This window comes from Bufo bufo, chromosome 8, assembly GCF_905171765.1.
Source record: "Bufo bufo chromosome 8, aBufBuf1.1, whole genome shotgun sequence".
Lineage (NCBI taxonomy): Eukaryota > Metazoa > Chordata > Amphibia > Anura > Bufonidae > Bufo > Bufo bufo.
In genome coordinates, this window is record NC_053396.1 from 24,653,336 (window position 1) to 24,673,174 (window position 19,839).

A 19,839-nucleotide genomic window follows, 5' to 3' on the forward strand; every position below is an offset into this window, starting at 1 on the left:
TGATTGCCGATATTAATTTTAAATGCTCCCGAGGGCACACCACAGCTTACATTCAAAAACACCCTTGATTTGCCGACCGCATACTATTTTTCCAGCGCGTGTCACACGCAAACCGGTCTTAATGGTTGTCTGAACAATAGTGGGACTGCTGCTAAATGATGGATGACAGCGCAGGTGCAATTACAAAACAATTTCGGGACCTAGTTGTTGGCTATGGCACAAGGCTACAGGTTCTTTTTGAGTCTGAGCTTGCATTTAGTCTGAAAATGTGTCATGCGGGTAGGGCGGGGAGTCTTTAAAGTGTTGTAATTTCCAAAATACTTGGGATGTTTGTGTATTTCATTCGCAACCTCATTGGGTTATTAGTCAGCTAAAAAATACTAAAATATATCTCCCATCATGGGCAGAAAGGGATGTTTTTTATGGGGCTCTCATGTCTTCAGGTGTTAGGATTTTCAGTGAGTCGTTTCATGACTTTTTAGAATTAGTTGTCATGTACATTATATGATTTCATCCTGCATTTATTACTAGTTTCCCCCTCTGTAAACCCCATATCGAAGTGGGCAGAGACTAGCTGCCATAAGGTCCTGCCATGCTTTGTCTCTGCGTCAGAAGCAGCAGCATGGAAGACACTGTACAGCTGTACTGAGCAGTGTAGCTGTGAATCCAGCACTGGGGAACCATTGGCAGCATCCTGCGAGTGTTTTTCTCACTTTCTCCGTAGCTCTTCCCTTTTCAATAGACTTCTATGGACAGCAGCTGTAACCTAGTCCCTCAGTGAAGCTGAAAATCCATCTAGTCCAGGGATCAGCAACCTTTGGCACTCCAGGTGCTATGAAACTACAACTCCCATGCTCGGCTGTTCTCACAACTCCCATAGAAGTGAATGGTGCATTCTGGGAGTTGTAGTTTCAGAACATCTGGAGAGCCGGAGCGGATCCCTGATGTAGCCTATGCCACTCTTAATTGTGAGTAAGTGATCAGTACGGGGGGGGGGGAAGGTATTTTTCTCTAAAAAGTATATTACAAAGTTTCTTCTTTTGTACTGTTGAGTTTTGTAAACTTTATTGAAATGCCAGTGCCCATCTAAACCATTACCAGCAAATACTGGTGGTTTGTCTATAGAAGTCACTATTGCCTGGTTATTCGGTCTGATTCCTTGAGTGATCGGTCTCCTTAAAGTTTATGGTCCTTTTGAGTCATCTTCATTTCTCATTTTGTACAAATGTAAGTAGTTTCAGAAAAATCTTGGGGTAACAAACCATATGCCCATTTTCCCAGTTCCCACAAGGATTTTCACCCAGGTTTCACAATGGTAAATCTGGTCAGTGGCTGATCCATCACTCCATGAAAAAGCATATTTGCAGTTCAGGACTCCATCTGTGACTCGGACAGGATGAATGGTGGGCTTACATGATGGTGAGGAACTGCTGGACATAATGGATGATTCCTGCAGACTGCGGGCAGTGTCAGTCTCCTAGTGAAAAAACAAAAACGGATATGTCACAGTTACATCTCAATGCTTCAGATGGGTGTGGGTCCGAGTGCAGAGACCTCCACCGATCACTAGAATGAGGAGAGAGAGGCTCTCGCGTAGAGTGTTCTCCTCGCTGCAGGAGACAGGCACCATAGAAAGTCTATGAGCCTGTCTTAAAGGGGCTCTGCAGTCTGTTTAAACTGATGATCTATCCTCTGGATAGATTATCAGCATCTGATCGGCGGAGGTCCGACACCCGGGAGCCCCGCCAATCAGCTGTTTGAGAATTCAGCAGTGCTGGCAGGAGCGCCGCGGCCTTCTCACTGTTTACCGCTGGCCCAGTGACGTCACGACTAGTATCAATGGCCTGGGCGGGGCTAAGCTCTGTTCACTTGAATGGAGCTTAGCCCCGCCCAGGCCAGTTGATACTAGTCGTGACGTCACTGGGCCTGCGGTAAACAGTGAGAAGGCCGCGGCGCTCCTGTAGCGCCGCTGCCTTCTCAAACAGGTGATCAGAAGCTGATGATCTATCCAGAGGATAGATCAGTTTAAACAAACTCCAGAAAATGGCATTTATTGTGTAGAGAAAGTTAATACAAGGCACTTACTAATGTATTGTGATTGGCCATATTGCTTCCTTTGCTGGCTGGATTAATTTTTCCATCACATTAGAATTATATGCTGCTTGTTTCCATGGTTACGACCACCCTGCAATCCATCAGTGGTGGTCGTACTTGCACACTATAGGAAAAAGTGTCGGCCTATTTGGTGGCCCGGACCGTGGGAGCGCACATAGGCTAGTGTTTTTTCTTATAGTGTGCAAGCACGACCACCACTGATGGATTGCAGGGTGGTCGTAACCATGGAAAACGAGCAGTGTATAATGTGATGGAAAAATGAATCCAGCCAGCGAAGGAAGCAATATGGACAATCACAACACATTAGTAACTTTCTCTACATGATAAATGCCATTTTCTGAAGTGACTCAACCCTTTTAAGTCCATTTACTCCAATGACTTTCTCCTCACGATCGTTGGGGGGGCACTCGGCACTAAGACTACCCCCCCATTAAAAAATCTTTGATATGTTTCTATGACATATCAAAAGTTTTTTGTTTTGTTTTTTATGTACAAGTACGCTGTAAAAGGTTAAAGCTAGTCCTACGCATGAGCTAATTGTGACAGTCATCTCCCCCCATCTCCCCAGACACATGCATGCTCAGCTTCAATCCAGAACAGAAACTTGCTCTAACTTGAACGCCTTCTTTGACAGTGAGCGTTTTTTCCTGTCCTCCACATGTAATAATACTAAAGCTATATCAGGATGCTTCTCTGGTTCTAATTATATTCCATCTTCGACTGTATGCGTGGGCGGGAGTTCATCACGAAAAAGCTTCCGTTAAGACCATTCTTTCTTATTTCTCCAGACGTTCTGGTCTTCTGGTGGTCTCGGATGATGGCCCCACTGGCCTCAGCTTAAGGCCTCATGCGTACAACCACATTCGGTTTGTGGTCTGCAGCTACCAAAACACGGATACCGTCCGCGTGTGCCCCATACTTTCCCATTCCGCATTATTGTAGAAATGCCTTTATTTTGTCCACGATACGGACAAGAATAGGATTTTATTTTTTTTTTTACTTTTGCGGCTTCATGAAAATGAATGAGTCCGCATCCGATCTGAAAAAAATACGGATCGGATGCGGACCAAAAATACGGTTGTGTGCATGGGGCCTAAGTGTACTGCACTAAGTGCTGTCTGAAACGAGGGGCTTGTATCACTCGGGGTGAAATGTTTACTGGTGGAGGTTCATGAGATGATGGTGGCACCCGCTAAAAAGACCAGTGCGCGAACCTTCTGCACTATAGAAGTCTCATTCCAGTTTGTGAAACTGACCAAATTAAAATCTTTCGCCTCCAAACAGTTGTTATGAAGATCCTGTATCCTGAGGACATAACTGGGGCATGAGGTTTCCGGTGCCTTAGAACCAACCTGATGTCCATGGGCACCTGGTACTAGCTGTGTCCATAGACTGGCATTAAGGACTCGGGAGCAAGAAAACGTCCTGAATGATTTGCATTGTGCTCTCCTGAGTCATGGTACACTGAAACCCAAGGCCTGCTACAAATAATATGATCGGGGTGGGGAGGTGGATGAGGTGTTGCATAACCGGATAAGGCTCTATTCACACTGTGTTTTTGTGAACAGGTTCGGCGTATGATCTGGGGAAGTTCCCGGCCGCAGTAACCCCATGGAGGCGATTTATCAATACCTGAGCACTAGGGCGAGAGTTATAATGAAGTTTTCCGTAGCAGCCAACTATTATTTACGAATGAGTCTCAGTTGGTTACTATGGGCAACTGCTCAAATTTTCCTTTGCACCAGTTTTGTGAGCTTCTGAAGAGTGTCCCCCCCACCCCACCCTCCGGAGGACTCGGTGTGTCCTTACAGTACACCGATTTTAACTTTCTGCCGGTCCCCTATAGTTTATAGCTGATAGGTGGGGGTCCTGGCAGCATGACACGCTACAGTAAACTTAACACTAGACTAGAGGAACCCTTTTAAGATGGGTATTGTCCAAAGTCAAGGACCACCGTAAAGGGATTCTCCAGGATTTTCATATTGATGGCCTGTCCTCAGGATAGGTTATCAATATGAGAGCAGTTGGGGTCCCCACCGATCAGCTGCCTGAGAAAGCCCCCGCTGCTCACAGGATCTCTAGTGAGCGCCACGGCCCCCTTGCAGCTTCCCAAGCACAGCGCCGTACACTGTATAGTGGCTGTGCTTGGTATTGCAGCTCAGGCCCATTCACTTGAATGGGACTGAGTTGCGCCTAGGCCACGTGACCGATAAACGTGATGTCACATGGTCTAGGAAAAAATATAAAATCTCTAAAATCCTATTTACTAGCATTAGCAGCACCTGTAAGCAACTCCCAACTTCAAGGTGTGAACAGGGCTCTACCGTATCTCTAGTTCTGCAGCCTGTCTTGCTGCAGCTCATGTTCAGTAGTCATACATTTCTCATAGTATCGGCTATTTAGGATATACATCATACAACGTGTCAGACACTGGGAGCAGACCTGCAATACAGCGCGCGTGACTCTGGTAAATGACAGGTAGTGCCTAAATATAGCACCAATGAACATGTTAATGATCATGTAGCCATATAATCAGGGATCATTACTAGTGTTACGTGTCCGGGGTGCCTACAATGCCGTCTTTAGCATATAAAGGACTTGTAAAGGGTTTCTTCTGGTCTCCTTTTAGTCTGCAGTCTTGCAGAAATGTTCTAGGGCTGGAAATGGGGTTCTCCTACTAACTGGGGGCAAGGTAGATGCATTGTCGTAATAGCCGCATGGTACACCATCGGACATTGACGGGCAGCTTACGTGTAATTTCTTCACTTGCATCTGAAATCAGGCTTTTTTTTTTTTTTTTTTTTTTAAAGGAATGTTCCATGCATGTAATGTTTATTAAAGTATACGCGGTGCATGACATACGGATTGAAAGACCACCAAAGATAGAATCCCTGTCTTCCACAATACATGCACTATGCATAACACAATCCATCAGTTCTGCCTATGGTTTTCCATAGTTATGTATGCTCTATAAAGTGGATGCGAGAGCCGCACCTAGAGATGGATTCTCTGCCCATGGAGCTGCGTCTATGGACCGGATGCATAACTAGATAGACTGCGCACAGGCTGTCACCCTGATAGCAGAGGTAACCTCGTGTAATCCTGGCCTAAAAGGTGAGATGCAGAGTCGCCGAAAGCCGAACACCCCTCTGTGATTAATGAAAAGCAGGATGAATTCTCTAATCCCCTGTTTTTCTGGCAAATACCATAGCTGCTCGTCTTCCTTATTCATGTAATCGGAATACTTTTTGGATGTTGTGTGCATCTTATTCACAGCGAGGACCCGTGACACACCATGAAACGCCCATCCACGTCCCTTAGGTGACACATGGACAGTGTGAGCTCACACGTCGCCCCCGTTTCGGTCAGCTGCTGTTGGGATTAATGCGTTTTTGCTTACGTTAGTCAAAAAGATAAGCTAAGATCTATGCTAAGCCCCCATCCCCATGTATGAATCATTTCCGTCTCACTCCAGCGCTGGGTGCCCGTCTGGGCTCATACACAGGGGACATTCACGATTCCTGTACTGCAGACAATAATAATAAATGACAATATAAAGAGTTCATGTGTTTTCCATTTGGAAATGGTCCTATTGTCATGACTTATTCGAATACATCGCGGTGAAGACTACCCCAGTGGTAGAGGATCTGCATCTTCACGTCTCCATACAGTGTGACTGGTCAGAGACCCATGTGCAGTTTGCTGTTCTAAGTTTGTAAAATACGGCTATTTTATTTGAGAGGATATAATGTGTTTTTTAGATGCTGACCTCTGTCTTTGTTTCATGTTACAGAACGGACAGGAAAATCGCTGGCAGAATTTGGGAAGTTATATGAGGAGCAGTATGGCGTTGCCTTGTTCAATAGCGTCCGTTATGAGATTGAAGGCAATGGAGGCCCACAGACACAACTACTGCATCGGAAGGTATGAATGGAAAAATATTAATCTATCATCTTGGTTTGTCAAGAACTTTCCTCCTTCATATGAATACAAGGTCTGATATACAGGTAAGGCTACTTTCACACCAGCGTTTTTGCTAGATCCGTCATGGATCAGCAAAAACGCTTCCGTCCTCATAATACAACCATCTGCATCCGTTATGAATGGACCCGGTTGTATTATCTCTAACAATGCCATGACTGATCCGTCACTAAAACCAATGCAAGTCAATCGGGGACGTATCCTTTTTCTTTTGTGTCAGAGAAAACTGATCCGTCACCATTGAGTTACATTGTGAGTCATGACGGATCCGTCTTGCTCCGCATCCCAGGAAGCACTGAAAAACGCTGCTTGTAGCGCTTTTGTGTGCGTCATGGGAACGCAATGCATTCCAGTTCACTTTTGTCCCCATTGACAAAGAATGGGGACAAAACTGAGGCGTTTTCCTCCGCTATTGAGATCCTATGACGGATCTCAATAGCGGAAAGGGAAAGCGCAGATGTGAAAGAAGCCTGACTGTGATGGTACAACTCTTAAAGGGGAGTCTGTCACCAGCGACCTCCCTATCAAGCAGTTCTTGCTATGGTTCAGCTGATTAAAACGCAGTTTTCTTTTTTTTGTTGATCTGAGGCTCCGTTCCAGAGTTATGATACTTTTTCTTAATATGCAAATAAGGCCTTTGGTGCAAAGAGGGTGTCATTATTGCTCTTGTTGCACCCAAGTGCTCCACTCATTCCTGTGGCTAGCCCCTCTGTCAGCTTCGATTGGTAGGCCCAGACAGTGGTAAATTGGCCAGGGAAGGGCTAGTCACAAAAAGAAGTGGCGTTGGGTGCAACAAGAGCAATGGTAATGCCTTTATTGCACCAAAGGCCTAATTTTTATATTAAGAAAAAGTATATTTCGGAAAACGGAGCCTTGGATTGCAAAAAAAATAAAAAATACAGCGTTTTAATCAGGTGATGCACAGCTATTTGTCTATGTAAACTATTTGATAAGGAGGTTGCTGATGACAGATTCCCTTTTAAGGATGTTAGTTGTTCATATATTTTTTTTCATTTTCTCCATTTAAGATCCCACTGAAAGACAGGGTGATCTTTTCTGGTAACCTGTTCCAGTATCTGGATGACACAAAAAAGTGGAGGAACCGTTTCTGCCTTGTTCCTCACCACTATGGACCAGTGCTTTACGATAACAAAATCGTAAGTGTCGCCAATTGTTCCACTAAGCAACCTACAGTCTGATCTAGCAACTTTTAAAATGTTATTTATCATGTTAGGCTTATGAGCGTGGCCTGCAGCCCCGAGCTGGCCTCAACTGTGCTGGGTACAGAGTCCTCACCAACCTGGATCAGTACACAGAGTTGCTTAATAACACAATTTCAGGTACGTACTGTCAGTAGTGGTCTTAGTAGGTATGGACTGTGCGGTGCTTTGGCTTGAGTAATTATATAAAGCCGTCTTAAAAATAGTGCATCTGACATAAACCCTATTTTCCAACAAAAATTTGATTCTGAAATGTGGTGATGTCCCACATGAGATCTATCGCTGTGTATGGCCGGTGCTTCACAGAGTATTCACATAATGCCTCCCTATTGTGTGAAAGAGGTTGTAAAGTCACTTAAAGGAGTGAATACCAGCTGTGGGCCAATTTAATTTCCACTTTCTTTTGTCACTTGCAGGTGTTAAAGTGAAGGCGGGCAGTGCACCGATGAAATGTGCAACACCGTTCCCTGTAATCCTGTGGCATCCATACTGCCGTCACTACCACTTCTGTTTTATGACCGAGCGCGAGCAGCAGCGATGGAGTGCCGTATTCCAGGACTGTGTACGTCACTGCAACAATGGTAAGTGTGGAACCAGAACGGATACAAGATTTCACAGTACAAACTGCATACATTATTAAAGGGGTTATCTAATTCCACAAATACCCCACACAACACCTGGGCCCCTCCTACAGATCATACTTACTCCGCTATCCGCGACCCACGTCACACCAGATCCCTGCAAGGCCACCGTTGCATCTCCCTGTGGCGTGGATCAAAACATCCGGCGACGGGGGTGCAGCCAATAGCAGGCCACAACGGTGACTAGCCTCCCTAGCATCACGGGTGACGGGATCCGGAGTGACGCAGGTAAATATGATCTATAGGAGGGGCCCGGGCATTGTGGGGGGCATTTTTAGAATTGGATAACCCCCTTTTAAGGGCTCGTTCACACAAACGTTTTTTGCGTTCCGTATACGGACCATATTGATTTTAATGGTTCCGCAAAAAAAAACTGAATGTACTCCGTATGCATTCCGTTTCCGTATTTTCGTTCCGATGAAAGATAGAGTATGTCCTATTATTTCCCGCAAATCACGTTCCGTGGCTCCATTCAAGTCAATGGATCCGCAAAAAAAAACGGAACACATACGGAATGTACTCCATATGTCTTCCGTAACCGTTCCGTTTTTGAGGAACCATCTATTTAAATTTTATGCCCAGCCCAATTTTTTCTATGTAATTACTGTATACTGTATATGCCATACAGAAAAACAGAAAAAACGGAACCGGAAACACTACAAAAAAAAAACGGATCTGGGAAAAACGGCCCGCAAAACACTGAAAAAGACATACGGTCGTGTGAACGAGCCCTAAGGCTCATGCACACGACCGTATGTATTTTCCAGTGCGCAAAAAATACGGATAACGTCCGTGTGCATTACGTATTTTGCGGAACGGAACAGCTGGCCCCTAATAGAACAGTCCTATCCTTGTCCGTAATGTGGACAATAATAGGACATGTTCTATTTTTTGCGGAACAGACATAAGGAAATGGAATGCATACGGAGAAACTTCTGTTTATTTTTTTATTTTTTTTGGGCGACCCATTGAAATGAATGGTTCTGCCTACAGTCCGCAAAAAAACTGAATGGACACGGAAAGAAAATGCGTTCATGTGCATGAGCTCTTAAAGGTGTTCTCCAGGATTTTCATATTAATGGCCTATTCTCAGGATAGGTAATCAATATCAGATCGGTAGTTTTCTGGTTTTCTGGCACCCCACCGATCAGCTGTTTGAGAAAGCCGTGGGGCCCTACTCACAGCTGACCAATCACAGGGCCGTCCATTTGATAGTGGCTGTGCTTGGTATCGCATGTTCAGCTCCATTCACTTGAATGGGACCGAGTTGTGCTTAGGCCATGTGACAGATGAACATGACGTCACATGGCCTAGAAAGAGGCCTGAGCACCGCGGCCTGTTCGCACTGCTGATCGATGGGTGTTCCGGGAGTGGGACCCCCACTGATCTGATATTGTTGACCCATCCTGAGGAAGATCTCTTAGATCTGATGAGGCAGATGGACTTACTGGCTGTATAATCCAGTTTTAATATCAGACGGGTAAACTTTCAAGAAGGATTAAGCAGCCATGGATTTTCAAAGCAATTACACCAGCCTCATCAGGTCTAAGAGAATCCATTTAATAGATGCAGTTTGTATTCTAAAACCTGGTGACAAATTTATTAACCGAAAATGCAAAGGCATGGCAATGAAGCAGAAAAATGGTTCTGGTGGAAGTTCCTTTGTTATCTCAGTAGACGTCTTTTTACTATTATCTTTCATCTCTCACTTGTTCTGCCGTGTCCTCCGTAGTCGTGTACTGTGCTGTATACTTAGATACGCACAATTGCACTTCTATAGTGCACACCTGTAGGTACAAATCCACTGTCTGCAGGGAGAACTGTGTACTGTCGTTCGGTTATATGGAAGAGAATGACACACGGGGGTAGTAATGCCAGATTTTTCTGTTCTTTGTTTTTGTTTAATGTAAATGTCAGAATTTTTAGGGGGCTAAACAGTTGAATTTGTAGAACCTATTGTCTGGGCCAAGACTATTCATGCATTTCTCCTTTACAGTCTCATTGTCTGCATGAAACGTCTTTTACAGTACAATGTCTGGGCATAGCCTGTTGAGAACTATAGGTGACATTACTGTCAGGGATGGACTAAAGGTGTCATTACTGGAGGCGGATGGACTACGGGTGACATTACTGGAAGGATATGGACTACGGGTGACATTACTGGAAGGATATGGACTACGGGTGACATTACTGGAAGGATATGGACTACGGGTGACATTACTGGAAGGATATGGACTACGGGTGACATTACTGGAAGGATATGGACTACGGGTGACATTACTGGAAGGATATGGACTACGGGTGACATTACTGGAAGGATATGGACTGCGGGTGACATTACTGGAAGGATATGGACTGCGGGTGACATTACTGGAAGGATATGGACTGCGGGTGACATTACTGGAAGGATATGGACTGCGGGTGACATTACTGGAAGGATATGGACTACGGGTGACATTACTATAAGGGAATGGACTACGGGTGACATTACTGGAGGGGGGTGGACTATAGGTGACATTACTGGAAGGATGTGGACTATAGGTGACATTACTGGAAGGGGGTGGACTATAGGTGACATTACTGGAAGGATGTGGACTATAGGTGACATTACTGGAGGGGGGTGGACTATAGGTGACATTACTGGAAGGATGTGGACTATAGGTGACATTACTGGAAGGGGGTGGACTATAGGTGACATTACTGGAAGGATGTGGACTATAGGTGACATTACTGGAAGGGGGTGGACTATAGGTGACATTACTGGAAGGATGTGGACTATAGGTGACATTACTGGAAGGGGGTGGACTATAGGTGACATTACTGGAAGGATGTGGACTATAGGTGACATTACTGGAAGGGGGTGGACTATAGGTGACATTACTGGAAGGATGTGGACTATAGGTGACATTACTGGAAGGGGGTGGACTATAGGTGACATTACTGGAGGGGGGTGGACTATAGGTGACATTACTGGAAGGATGTGGACTATAGGTGACATTACTGGAAGGGGGTGGACTATAGGTGACATTACTGGAGGGGGGTGGACTATAGGTGACATTACTGGAAGGGGGTGGACTATAGGTGACATTACTGGAAGGGGGTGGACTATAGGTGACATTACTGGAAGGATATGGACTACGGGTGACATTACTGGAAGGATATGGACTGCGGGTGACATTACTGGAAGGATATGGACTGCGGGTGACATTACTGGAAGGATATGGACTGCGGGTGACATTACTGGAAGGATATGGACTGCGGGTGACATTACTGGAAGGATATGGACTGCGGGTGACATTACTGGAAGGATATGGACTGCGGGTGACATTACTGGAAGGATATGGACTACGGGTGACATTACTATAAGGGAATGGACTACGGGTGACATTACTGGAGGGGGGTGGACTATAGGTGACATTACTGGAAGGATGTGGACTATAGGTGACATTACTGGAAGGGGGTGGACTATAGGTGACATTACTGGAAGGATGTGGACTATAGGTGACATTACTGGAGGGGGGTGGACTATAGGTGACATTACTGGAAGGATGTGGACTATAGGTGACATTACTGGAAGGGGGTGGACTATAGGTGACATTACTGGAAGGATGTGGACTATAGGTGACATTACTGGAAGGGGGTGGACTATAGGTGACATTACTGGAAGGATGTGGACTATAGGTGACATTACTGGAAGGGGGTGGACTATAGGTGACATTACTGGAAGGATGTGGACTATAGGTGACATTACTGGAAGGGGGTGGACTATAGGTGACATTACTGGAGGGGGGTGGACTATAGGTGACATTACTGGAAGGATGTGGACTATAGGTGACATTACTGGAAGGGGGTGGACTATAGGTGACATTACTGGAGGGGGGTGGACTATAGGTGACATTACTGGAAGGGGGTGGACTATAGGTGACATTACTGGAAGGGGGTGGACTATAGGTGACATTACTGAAAGGGGGTGGACTATAGGTGACATTACTGGAGGGGGTGGACTATAGGTGACATTACTGGAAGGGGGTGGACTATAGGTGACATTACTGGAAGGGGGTGGACTATAGGTGACATTACTGGAAGGGGGTGGACTATAGGTGACATTACTGGAAGGGGGTGGACTATAGGTGACATTACTGGAAGGGGGTGGACTATAGGTGACAAAATCTGGTGCTTACCCCCTCCCTTTCCATACTGCATTCTTGGCAGTATGCAGGGTGCTAGTGGGCTTTACGTCACAGCCTTGCTTACCTACAGTGCCTTGCAAAAGTATTCACCCCCTTTGACTTTTTTCATATTTTGGTACATTACAGACTTAAGTTCAATGTTTTGTTAATCTGAATTTTATGTGATGGATCAGATGTGAAATTAGAAAAATATGTAAATAAAACTATTGTTTACAAATAAAAAACAGAAAATTGCCATGTGCGTATGTATTCACCCCCTTTGTTAGGAAGCCCATATAAAGCTCTGGTGCAACCAATTACCTTCAGAAGTCACATAATTAGTGAAATGATGTCCACCTGTGTGCAATCTAAGTGTCACATGATCTGTCATTACATAGACACACTTTTTATGAAAGGCCCCAGAGGCTGCAGCACCTAAGCAAGAGGCATCACTAACCAAACACTGCCATGAAGACCAAGGAACTCTCCAAACAAGTAAGGGACAATGCTGTTGAGAAGTACAAGTCAGGGTTAAGTTATAAAAAAAAAAATCTAAATCTTTGATGATGCCCAGGGGCACCATCTAATCTATCATAACCAAATACAAAGAACATGGCACAACAGCAAACCTGCCAAGAGACTGACGCCCACCAAAACTCACGGACCGGGCAAGGAGGGCATTGATCAGAGAGGCAGCACAGAGACCTAAGGTAACCCTGGAGGAGCTGCAGAGTTCCACAGCAGAGACTGGAGTATCTGTACATAGGACGACAATAAGCCGTACGCTCCATAGAGTTGGGCTTTATGGCAGGGTGGCCAGAAGAAGTGGCCATTACTTTCAGCTAAAAACAAAAAGGCACGTTGTCAGTTTGTGAAAAGGCATGTGGGAGACTCCCAAAATGTATGGAGGAAGGTGCTCTGGTCTGATAAGACGAAAATTGAACTTTTCGGCCATCAAAAAAAAAAGCTATGTCTGGCGCAAACCCAACACATCACATTACCCAAAAAACACCATCCCCACAGTGAGACATGGTGGTGGCAGCATCATGCTGGGGGGATGGGAAACTGGTCAGAGTTGAGGGAAAGATGGATGGTGCTAAATACAGGGATATTCTTGAGCAGAACCTGCCCCACTCTGTGCGTGATTTGAGGCTAGGACGGAGGTTCACCTTCCAGCAGGACAATGACCCCAAACAGACAGCTAAAGCAACACTTGACTGGTTTAAGGGGAACATGTAAATGTGTTGGAATGGCCGAGTCACAGCCCAGATCTCAATCCAATAGAAAATCTGTGGTCAGACTTAAGGATTGCTGTTCACAAGCGCAAACATCCAACCTGAAGGAGCTGGAGCCGTTCTGCAAGGAGGAACGGGCAAAAATCCCAGAGGTAAGATGTGGCGACTGCTCCTAGAGACTCATCCAAAGCGACTTGGAGCTGTGATTGCCACAAAAGGTGGCTCTACAAAGTACTGACTTTAGGGGGTGAATAGTTCTGCACATTGACTTTTTCTGTTATTTTGTCCTATTTGTTGTTTGCCTCACAATAATAAAAAAAATACCATCTTCAAAGTTGTGGACATGTTCTGTAAATTACATGATGCAAATCCTTAAACAATCCATGTTAATTACAGCTTGTGAGGCACCAAAATACGAAAAAGTCAAGGGGGGTGAATACTTTTGCAAGGCACTGTATGTACTTTGGAATTGTCATTAGGTCAGAGCCCCATGATATCTTCACACTGCCTGTAGGCCAGTAGCTAGGACCAACCTCCTACCTAAAACATCTTCACATGGCTGCAGTTTTCATATAGCCCTAGATTGAAGATCTAAAACATAAGCGAGAAAAACTACAATATCTTGTCAAATCTCTTCTTAACTAGGAGGAATCCTACAAGATCCTTCCATCCAAGGGTGGGTACATGGGGGCTATGTACCTTCATTAGCGATTGGCCACCTAATACACAATATGGGCAGGGACTGTGAAAAAGTTTTTTTTTTTTTTTTTTTTTTTTGCAGTTGGCATTAGTCATCTCTCAGGACATCCAGTCCAACTTAGGATTGTCCATGTTATAGGTGTAACGCCCCCGTTGCTCCTAGAGGCTCATTTACATATATAAAAACGTCATTTTTCGGCACATATGAACATGGGACCAACACAGATGCCTTCAGCTGCCAAGTGCACATGTAACAGGTCAGCCAGTGTCATAGGTACAAAACTGCTGACAGATGCCCTTTAAAAAAAAAAATATTTTAAGGGAAAATGTAGCTTAAATTAATCCATTGTAAATAACACACTTGTCTGGTTTTAAGGAAATAAAGAGTAATTATACATTTCTCTCTCACTGTCAGCTATTCCTGAAGAAGCTCGAGTGGAATCGGCAGCTTTTACAGATTCTGTGAGGCTCTATAGGCAAGCACGCGATCAGTATGGCACCTGGGACATGCTGTGCGGAAACCAAGTGCAGGTACATCGCTCCTGACACCTCGTTATATCCTGTTCTCTGTACGCCATTGGCAGACCTTCTGATGCCAGATACAAATAGTAAAAGATTTTCCATTATTGTGCAGGTCCTCAGTAATCTAGTGATGGAGGACCTTATTCCTGACCTGAAAAACATCATCGCACCCAAACTACGGGGCAAACCCCAAGAACGGCAGAGGGCCTGGTTGATGGTAAGTCATCAAATCAATTCCTGGCATCTAAATGTGATGGAGAAATCAAACACCCGAGTTATGTATTTCATAGGCATTTTAGTTCCTAGCAGCCATATGGCTACTTGTCTTTGCGACTGTATCTGTACAGCACACATTCGGTTGGTAGTGACAGGAAGCTGTATCCCTGATAAGGCCGCACCGCAGCGCCGTGATCCACAAGGCTCAAGCAATAGTAAGAATCCGAGAACTCGTCATGTCTCAGGATAACAACATGGAAGGCCCGGAGGAAAGGTTCAGCAAGCCTGGATAAACCCACACAGGCAGAAAACGTCCATTACTGTCTGCACAGATATTTATTCAAGCTTTCCAGGAACTAGTTTAGACATTCAGATATTTGGTATGGTCTTTGTTCTACGGTTCAGTGTACAATAGAGTTCCCCTGTGAAAATCAATTGGAGGAAATTGCAGACAATGATATAAGATAGAGCGCTGCAGCTTGTGATTTCACATTTCAGCAAAGGTCAGTAAACCTACAATACAGCAAGAAAGCAAAACAGCGTTCCAAATTACCAGACTACAGGGTGGTATAATAATAATCATACAAAAGTAATGCAACATATGCCTCTGCGGAACAGGGCATGTCCGTAAGGGCTGAGCAATGTTCCTTTTTTGTTTTAAATAAAAAAAAAATTTTTTACTTCCGGCCTTAACAAGGCCATAACTTTTTTATTTTTTATTTCCCTTCACCCGTATCATTTTTTTTTGTTGTACTTTACAGTGGCACCATTCATACGATGTAGTGAGAAACTGGACCAAATTTTTTAATGGGATTGAATTGGGAAAAAATTATCACTTACCCGTATTTTTCGCGCTATAAGACGCATCGGCTCATAAGACGCACCTAGGTTTTAGAGGAGGACAATAAGAAAAAAATATTTTTCATTACACCTCAGGTCAGACCTCAGGCCCTCTGAGTGCACCAAGTCTTCTCATTGCCCCTGTACTAGGCATGATTTTTACTTTGACGCCCTATTTAACAAGACTTCTCAGTCCTGTTATGCACCAGACAACCATACTCCCTCCGCCATGGGCAGGTTGTTGGCTATCATGCTAGGTTTGTTCTTTGCCACCCCTATAAAGTACTACTGTATTCCGCACAGCCACGTTACCCCATTTCATGGATGGAGTACTCGCGTTGTTGTTACTTCCTCTCTGCTTTGTTTTCATAGTTACATGGCCCAGTCCTGGCAGAGTACCTGGATCTCCCTGCAGGATAGAGCATTCAGTGAATACGCAGCATTGTGAGCACCAGCCGCTACTGCAGTTTTCGGGTCATCGCTGGACGTCCTCTCTGATATGGCTGTGACAGTAATAGTGAGCGCCACACACCTACTTGGTGGGTGGAATTTTCAAGGGCCTTGCCGATGTCTGCACCTGTCAGTTTCTTTCCCCTTCCTTGGGGGTTTCATTGTGCTCTGCTGGTTTCTACATGTCAGTGTAGTCTCTCCCGGCTTCCCCTGGCAAATTTTGCATCTTTTTCTGATATATGGATGTCTGGCGATTCTTTTACAAAATCCAGGGTGCTGTACAGTGTTATACAGTATGCTAGTCACTGCGCTTGGGATGGTTGGTTAACCATGGCTAATGTTTTTTTTCCCTGTGGTTGCTACATTTAATTTTTCCTTTGATAATCTGGCTATTATTGTCCTCATGTGGTCCAGTTCTGAGGACCCTACCTGAGCCTTTGACTGGGTAATCCTGCTTGGATTCCCTGCCCCAATGATTCTTAGACCATCTAGATGGCCGGTTCCCTCTGGGGAAGCTACTCATGGCACCTCTGACCGCACATGCTCTGTATGACAGCTGCTTCTTTGGGCCCGGTTTGGTTCTTTTTCCTCCTGGGTCCCCATAGGCTTGTTTTCCTCTTGAGATTCTAACCTCTCTTCTCATCTCCCCAGGTTCAGGTCCTGGTACCTGGGAGTTTGTTGCTCCGGTTTGCAATTTACATCGGTATTGGCCACTTCTGGGATGGAGCTTTCCCTCGATTTGAGAACTGTTCCTCCTTAGGCTGTTTGGAGTCCTTTCTCTTCTACTCCAATATCTCTCAGATTAGTGTGTCTCCACTTGCAATTACCAGGGCCTGCAACTGATTCCTTTTTTCCTGAGACTTCATGTGGCCAGGGATTTCTCTGCTCTTACATTTCACAGTGATATTTTGTTCCAGTTTTTCTGAGGCTCGATTCTCACCTTTTTTGTGTGGGAACCATGTCTTTACGTTCCCTTCCCCTGGCCATTACCAAGGACCCCCTTTTTCCCCAGAGGTTGGCTGCTTTTCCTGGCAGGATGGGGTTTCCACCTTCTCATATGGTGTTTCTCTTTTCCGACCTGCCTTGCAGTGGAAGGAGGCTTGCTCCCTTCCCATGTCTTTGCTATTCTTTCTCTGCAGTTTTTTCCTTGCCAGGTCCTCTTACTGGTCGGGTTCATTTGCTTCCAGGCCTTATGGAATCGCCTTCCTTTTGCTGAGGGGTGGTCCACAGGGTCTTCCTTTAGTTTGTCTCTAGGAAGTTTTTTTCCTTGGTTCAGGACTGCTCCTGTCCTTAGGCATTTTCTCTTCTGCCAGGTTCTCTCATAGTCTATTTTTTCTTGTTGGGCCTGTCCTCTTATAGATCCTCCTCCTGGAGCATCCTTCTATATGCAGAGCGCTAGGCCATGACCAACAGACGCCTTCCAGTTGTGCTGCTCTCCTGTTTCTTCAGGGGGAGCCCTGGTTCTTCCAGATCCTTCCTCTGGCTCTCTAGTGCGCACTTGTTCAACTCTTGGTTCTTGCGCAGGACATCTAGCCCTGCTCCCTATACTCTAGCTTCTTTATTTTTCCCACCTTGGGTGGAGCTGGGTGTTCCCTTTGTTCCTTTCTTGCATATGGTCTTTTTTCCCAGGCACTTGTCCTTGGGATCCTGGCGGTCTCCCACATTTTTTTTTCCTTGGACTCTTCCTGGTCCTGGAGCCTCTCGGCTCACTGCCTTAGTTTTCTATCTACCATTTCATGCTATGGCCTCTCCTGGTCCTGTTGGGTCACATGGTTCTCATGCACATGTGACCCAAATTTTTTGCATTAGATTTCCTTCCCACCCTTGGGGACTGCTTTGGGACGTCCCATGGTGCGGTGTTCCCCAATGACATGAACGAGAAAATTGGATTTTTGTACTCCACCGTAAAATCTCTTTGTCGTTCAATTCTTCGGTGGACACAGATCCCACCCTTTGTTTTAATTTCTCTTTCTGTCACCAAGCTGCTGTTCTTCCTTCCCCGGTCCAGGACATGTTGGTTCTTTGCTTTTATTTCTCTCTCCTAACTGCTATTGGTACAAACTGATTAGCCTAGTGTCTGTGGAGAGGGTACAGCCCGCCTGGGCGAAGCCAACCTTTTTATATCTAGTGTTGCCTTCTAGTGGTAGCTGGTCGTATACCCACGGTGCTGTGTCCCCCCAATGAATTGAACGAGAAAGGGATTTTACGGTAAGTACAAAAATCCTATTTTTTAAAAAAAAAAATTTGCTCTGATCCTTCAGAGGGCCCAGGGCTGCAATAGCAACTGAACGGCCCCCTCCCAGGATTGCGGTGCTTACGGGCAAAGCCCTCTCAGATGCCATGGTCCATATAGACCATGGCATTTTTGGGCTTAAATGTAATCCTGATATTGCTGATCATGAACACAGAAGCCCTTTTCACAGCAGGCACCCAGTGGCTACGGCGCCCACTCCGCTTTGGAGCTGGCGCCATCTTTAAAAAGATGACTTGCTCCGAACATGTATGGCTCTTTTCCTCAAAGGGTTATCCATCATTTTACGGTATATAAATAGGCGTTTTTAAAGGCTTTGTTCGTATTTGTGTCGAAGGTTTTTGGAGCAGATTCAGTCATCGCAGCTCTATTTTCCCTTTCACAATGATGGACACCTTGTAGGGCCCATTATGCAACAGATCCAGCAGAGCGTTGTGGCTTTCATTAAGCCTGTATTACATTGATTGATGGTCGGCCTGATCATCGCTGAGAAGCATTCCTAGTAACGCTTGTTAGCGCTGATCTAGCAGTGTAATACTTGTTTTCCGGCGGCAGACCGTGCCGTCTAACCACGATCTGCTGCTGGCAAACAATGATTCTGTGTGGGGGCAAGCAATGGCATTAGTAATCACTACTCCCCATACTCTGGAGGAGATCGCTGCATGTAATAGCAGCACTCTCCTCCAATGTGGAGCAGGCAATTGTCGGTAAGGAACGCTTCCTTCCCGACAATCATCTGCCTGATCTGCTGTCTAATACCAGCCTTATAAACCAAAGCCTTAACACTGATATGAACACAGCCTAAATTATATTACTTACATTTTACTGAACGTAAGTTTCAGCCTGTATTTACTATTCTGCCAGGTGGTATTGAAACCATCAACAAGTTTGTCGTCACACACCCTTAACAGCTTAGCTGCGCTGCTATAGTGCAGTGGTACAGTTAGGGTCCATTCACACGTCCGCAATTCTGTTCCGCATTTTGCGGAACGGAATTGCGGACCCATTCATTTCTTCAAGCTGCAGGATGTGCTGCCTGGATCCGGAAATGCGGACCCGCACTTCCGGGTACGCATTTCCGTTCCCGAAAAAGATAGAACATGTCCTATTCTTATCTGCAATTGCGGACAAGATTAGGCATATTGTATTATAGTGCCGGCGATGTGCGGTCCGCAAAATGTGGAACATACATTGCCGGTGTCCGTGTTTTGCGGATCCGCAAAACACACACTGATGTGTGAATGGACCCTTAGGGTGTTGTGACACAGGCTGATACCTGGCCCCAACCGAGGATATATCAAATCGACTGACAATGACCCTTCACACTGGCCGACAGCTGCTGTATGGGGGATCATCTGCTCTGTACTGGGGGGAGATGTGCTGCAAGATAGTGAGCGGTTTTCTGCTCTCATAAACAATCTGATCATCTGATGAGTGTTTTTGTTTGTCGGGCGATTGCTGCTCTGTTAATTTCCCACGAGTCATTGAGAACAAGCATTT

The 19,839-nt window shown here is 45.3% G+C and overlaps 1 protein-coding gene across 1 annotated transcript in view; it reads left to right on the forward strand.

The window, feature by feature from the left end:
• Positions 1–19,839, forward strand: part of NIBAN2 (niban apoptosis regulator 2) — a 75,356-nt gene that overhangs the window by 39,105 nt on the left and 16,412 nt on the right. Inside the window, exons 3-8 of the mRNA XM_040405158.1 lie at positions 5,909–6,039; positions 7,125–7,253; positions 7,331–7,436; positions 7,733–7,897; positions 14,476–14,591; positions 14,695–14,799. Of these exons, the coding sequence (XP_040261092.1) occupies positions 5,909–6,039; positions 7,125–7,253; positions 7,331–7,436; positions 7,733–7,897; positions 14,476–14,591; positions 14,695–14,799 (752 nt within the window). The remainder of the gene's footprint in view (positions 1–5,908; positions 6,040–7,124; positions 7,254–7,330; positions 7,437–7,732; positions 7,898–14,475; positions 14,592–14,694; positions 14,800–19,839) is intronic.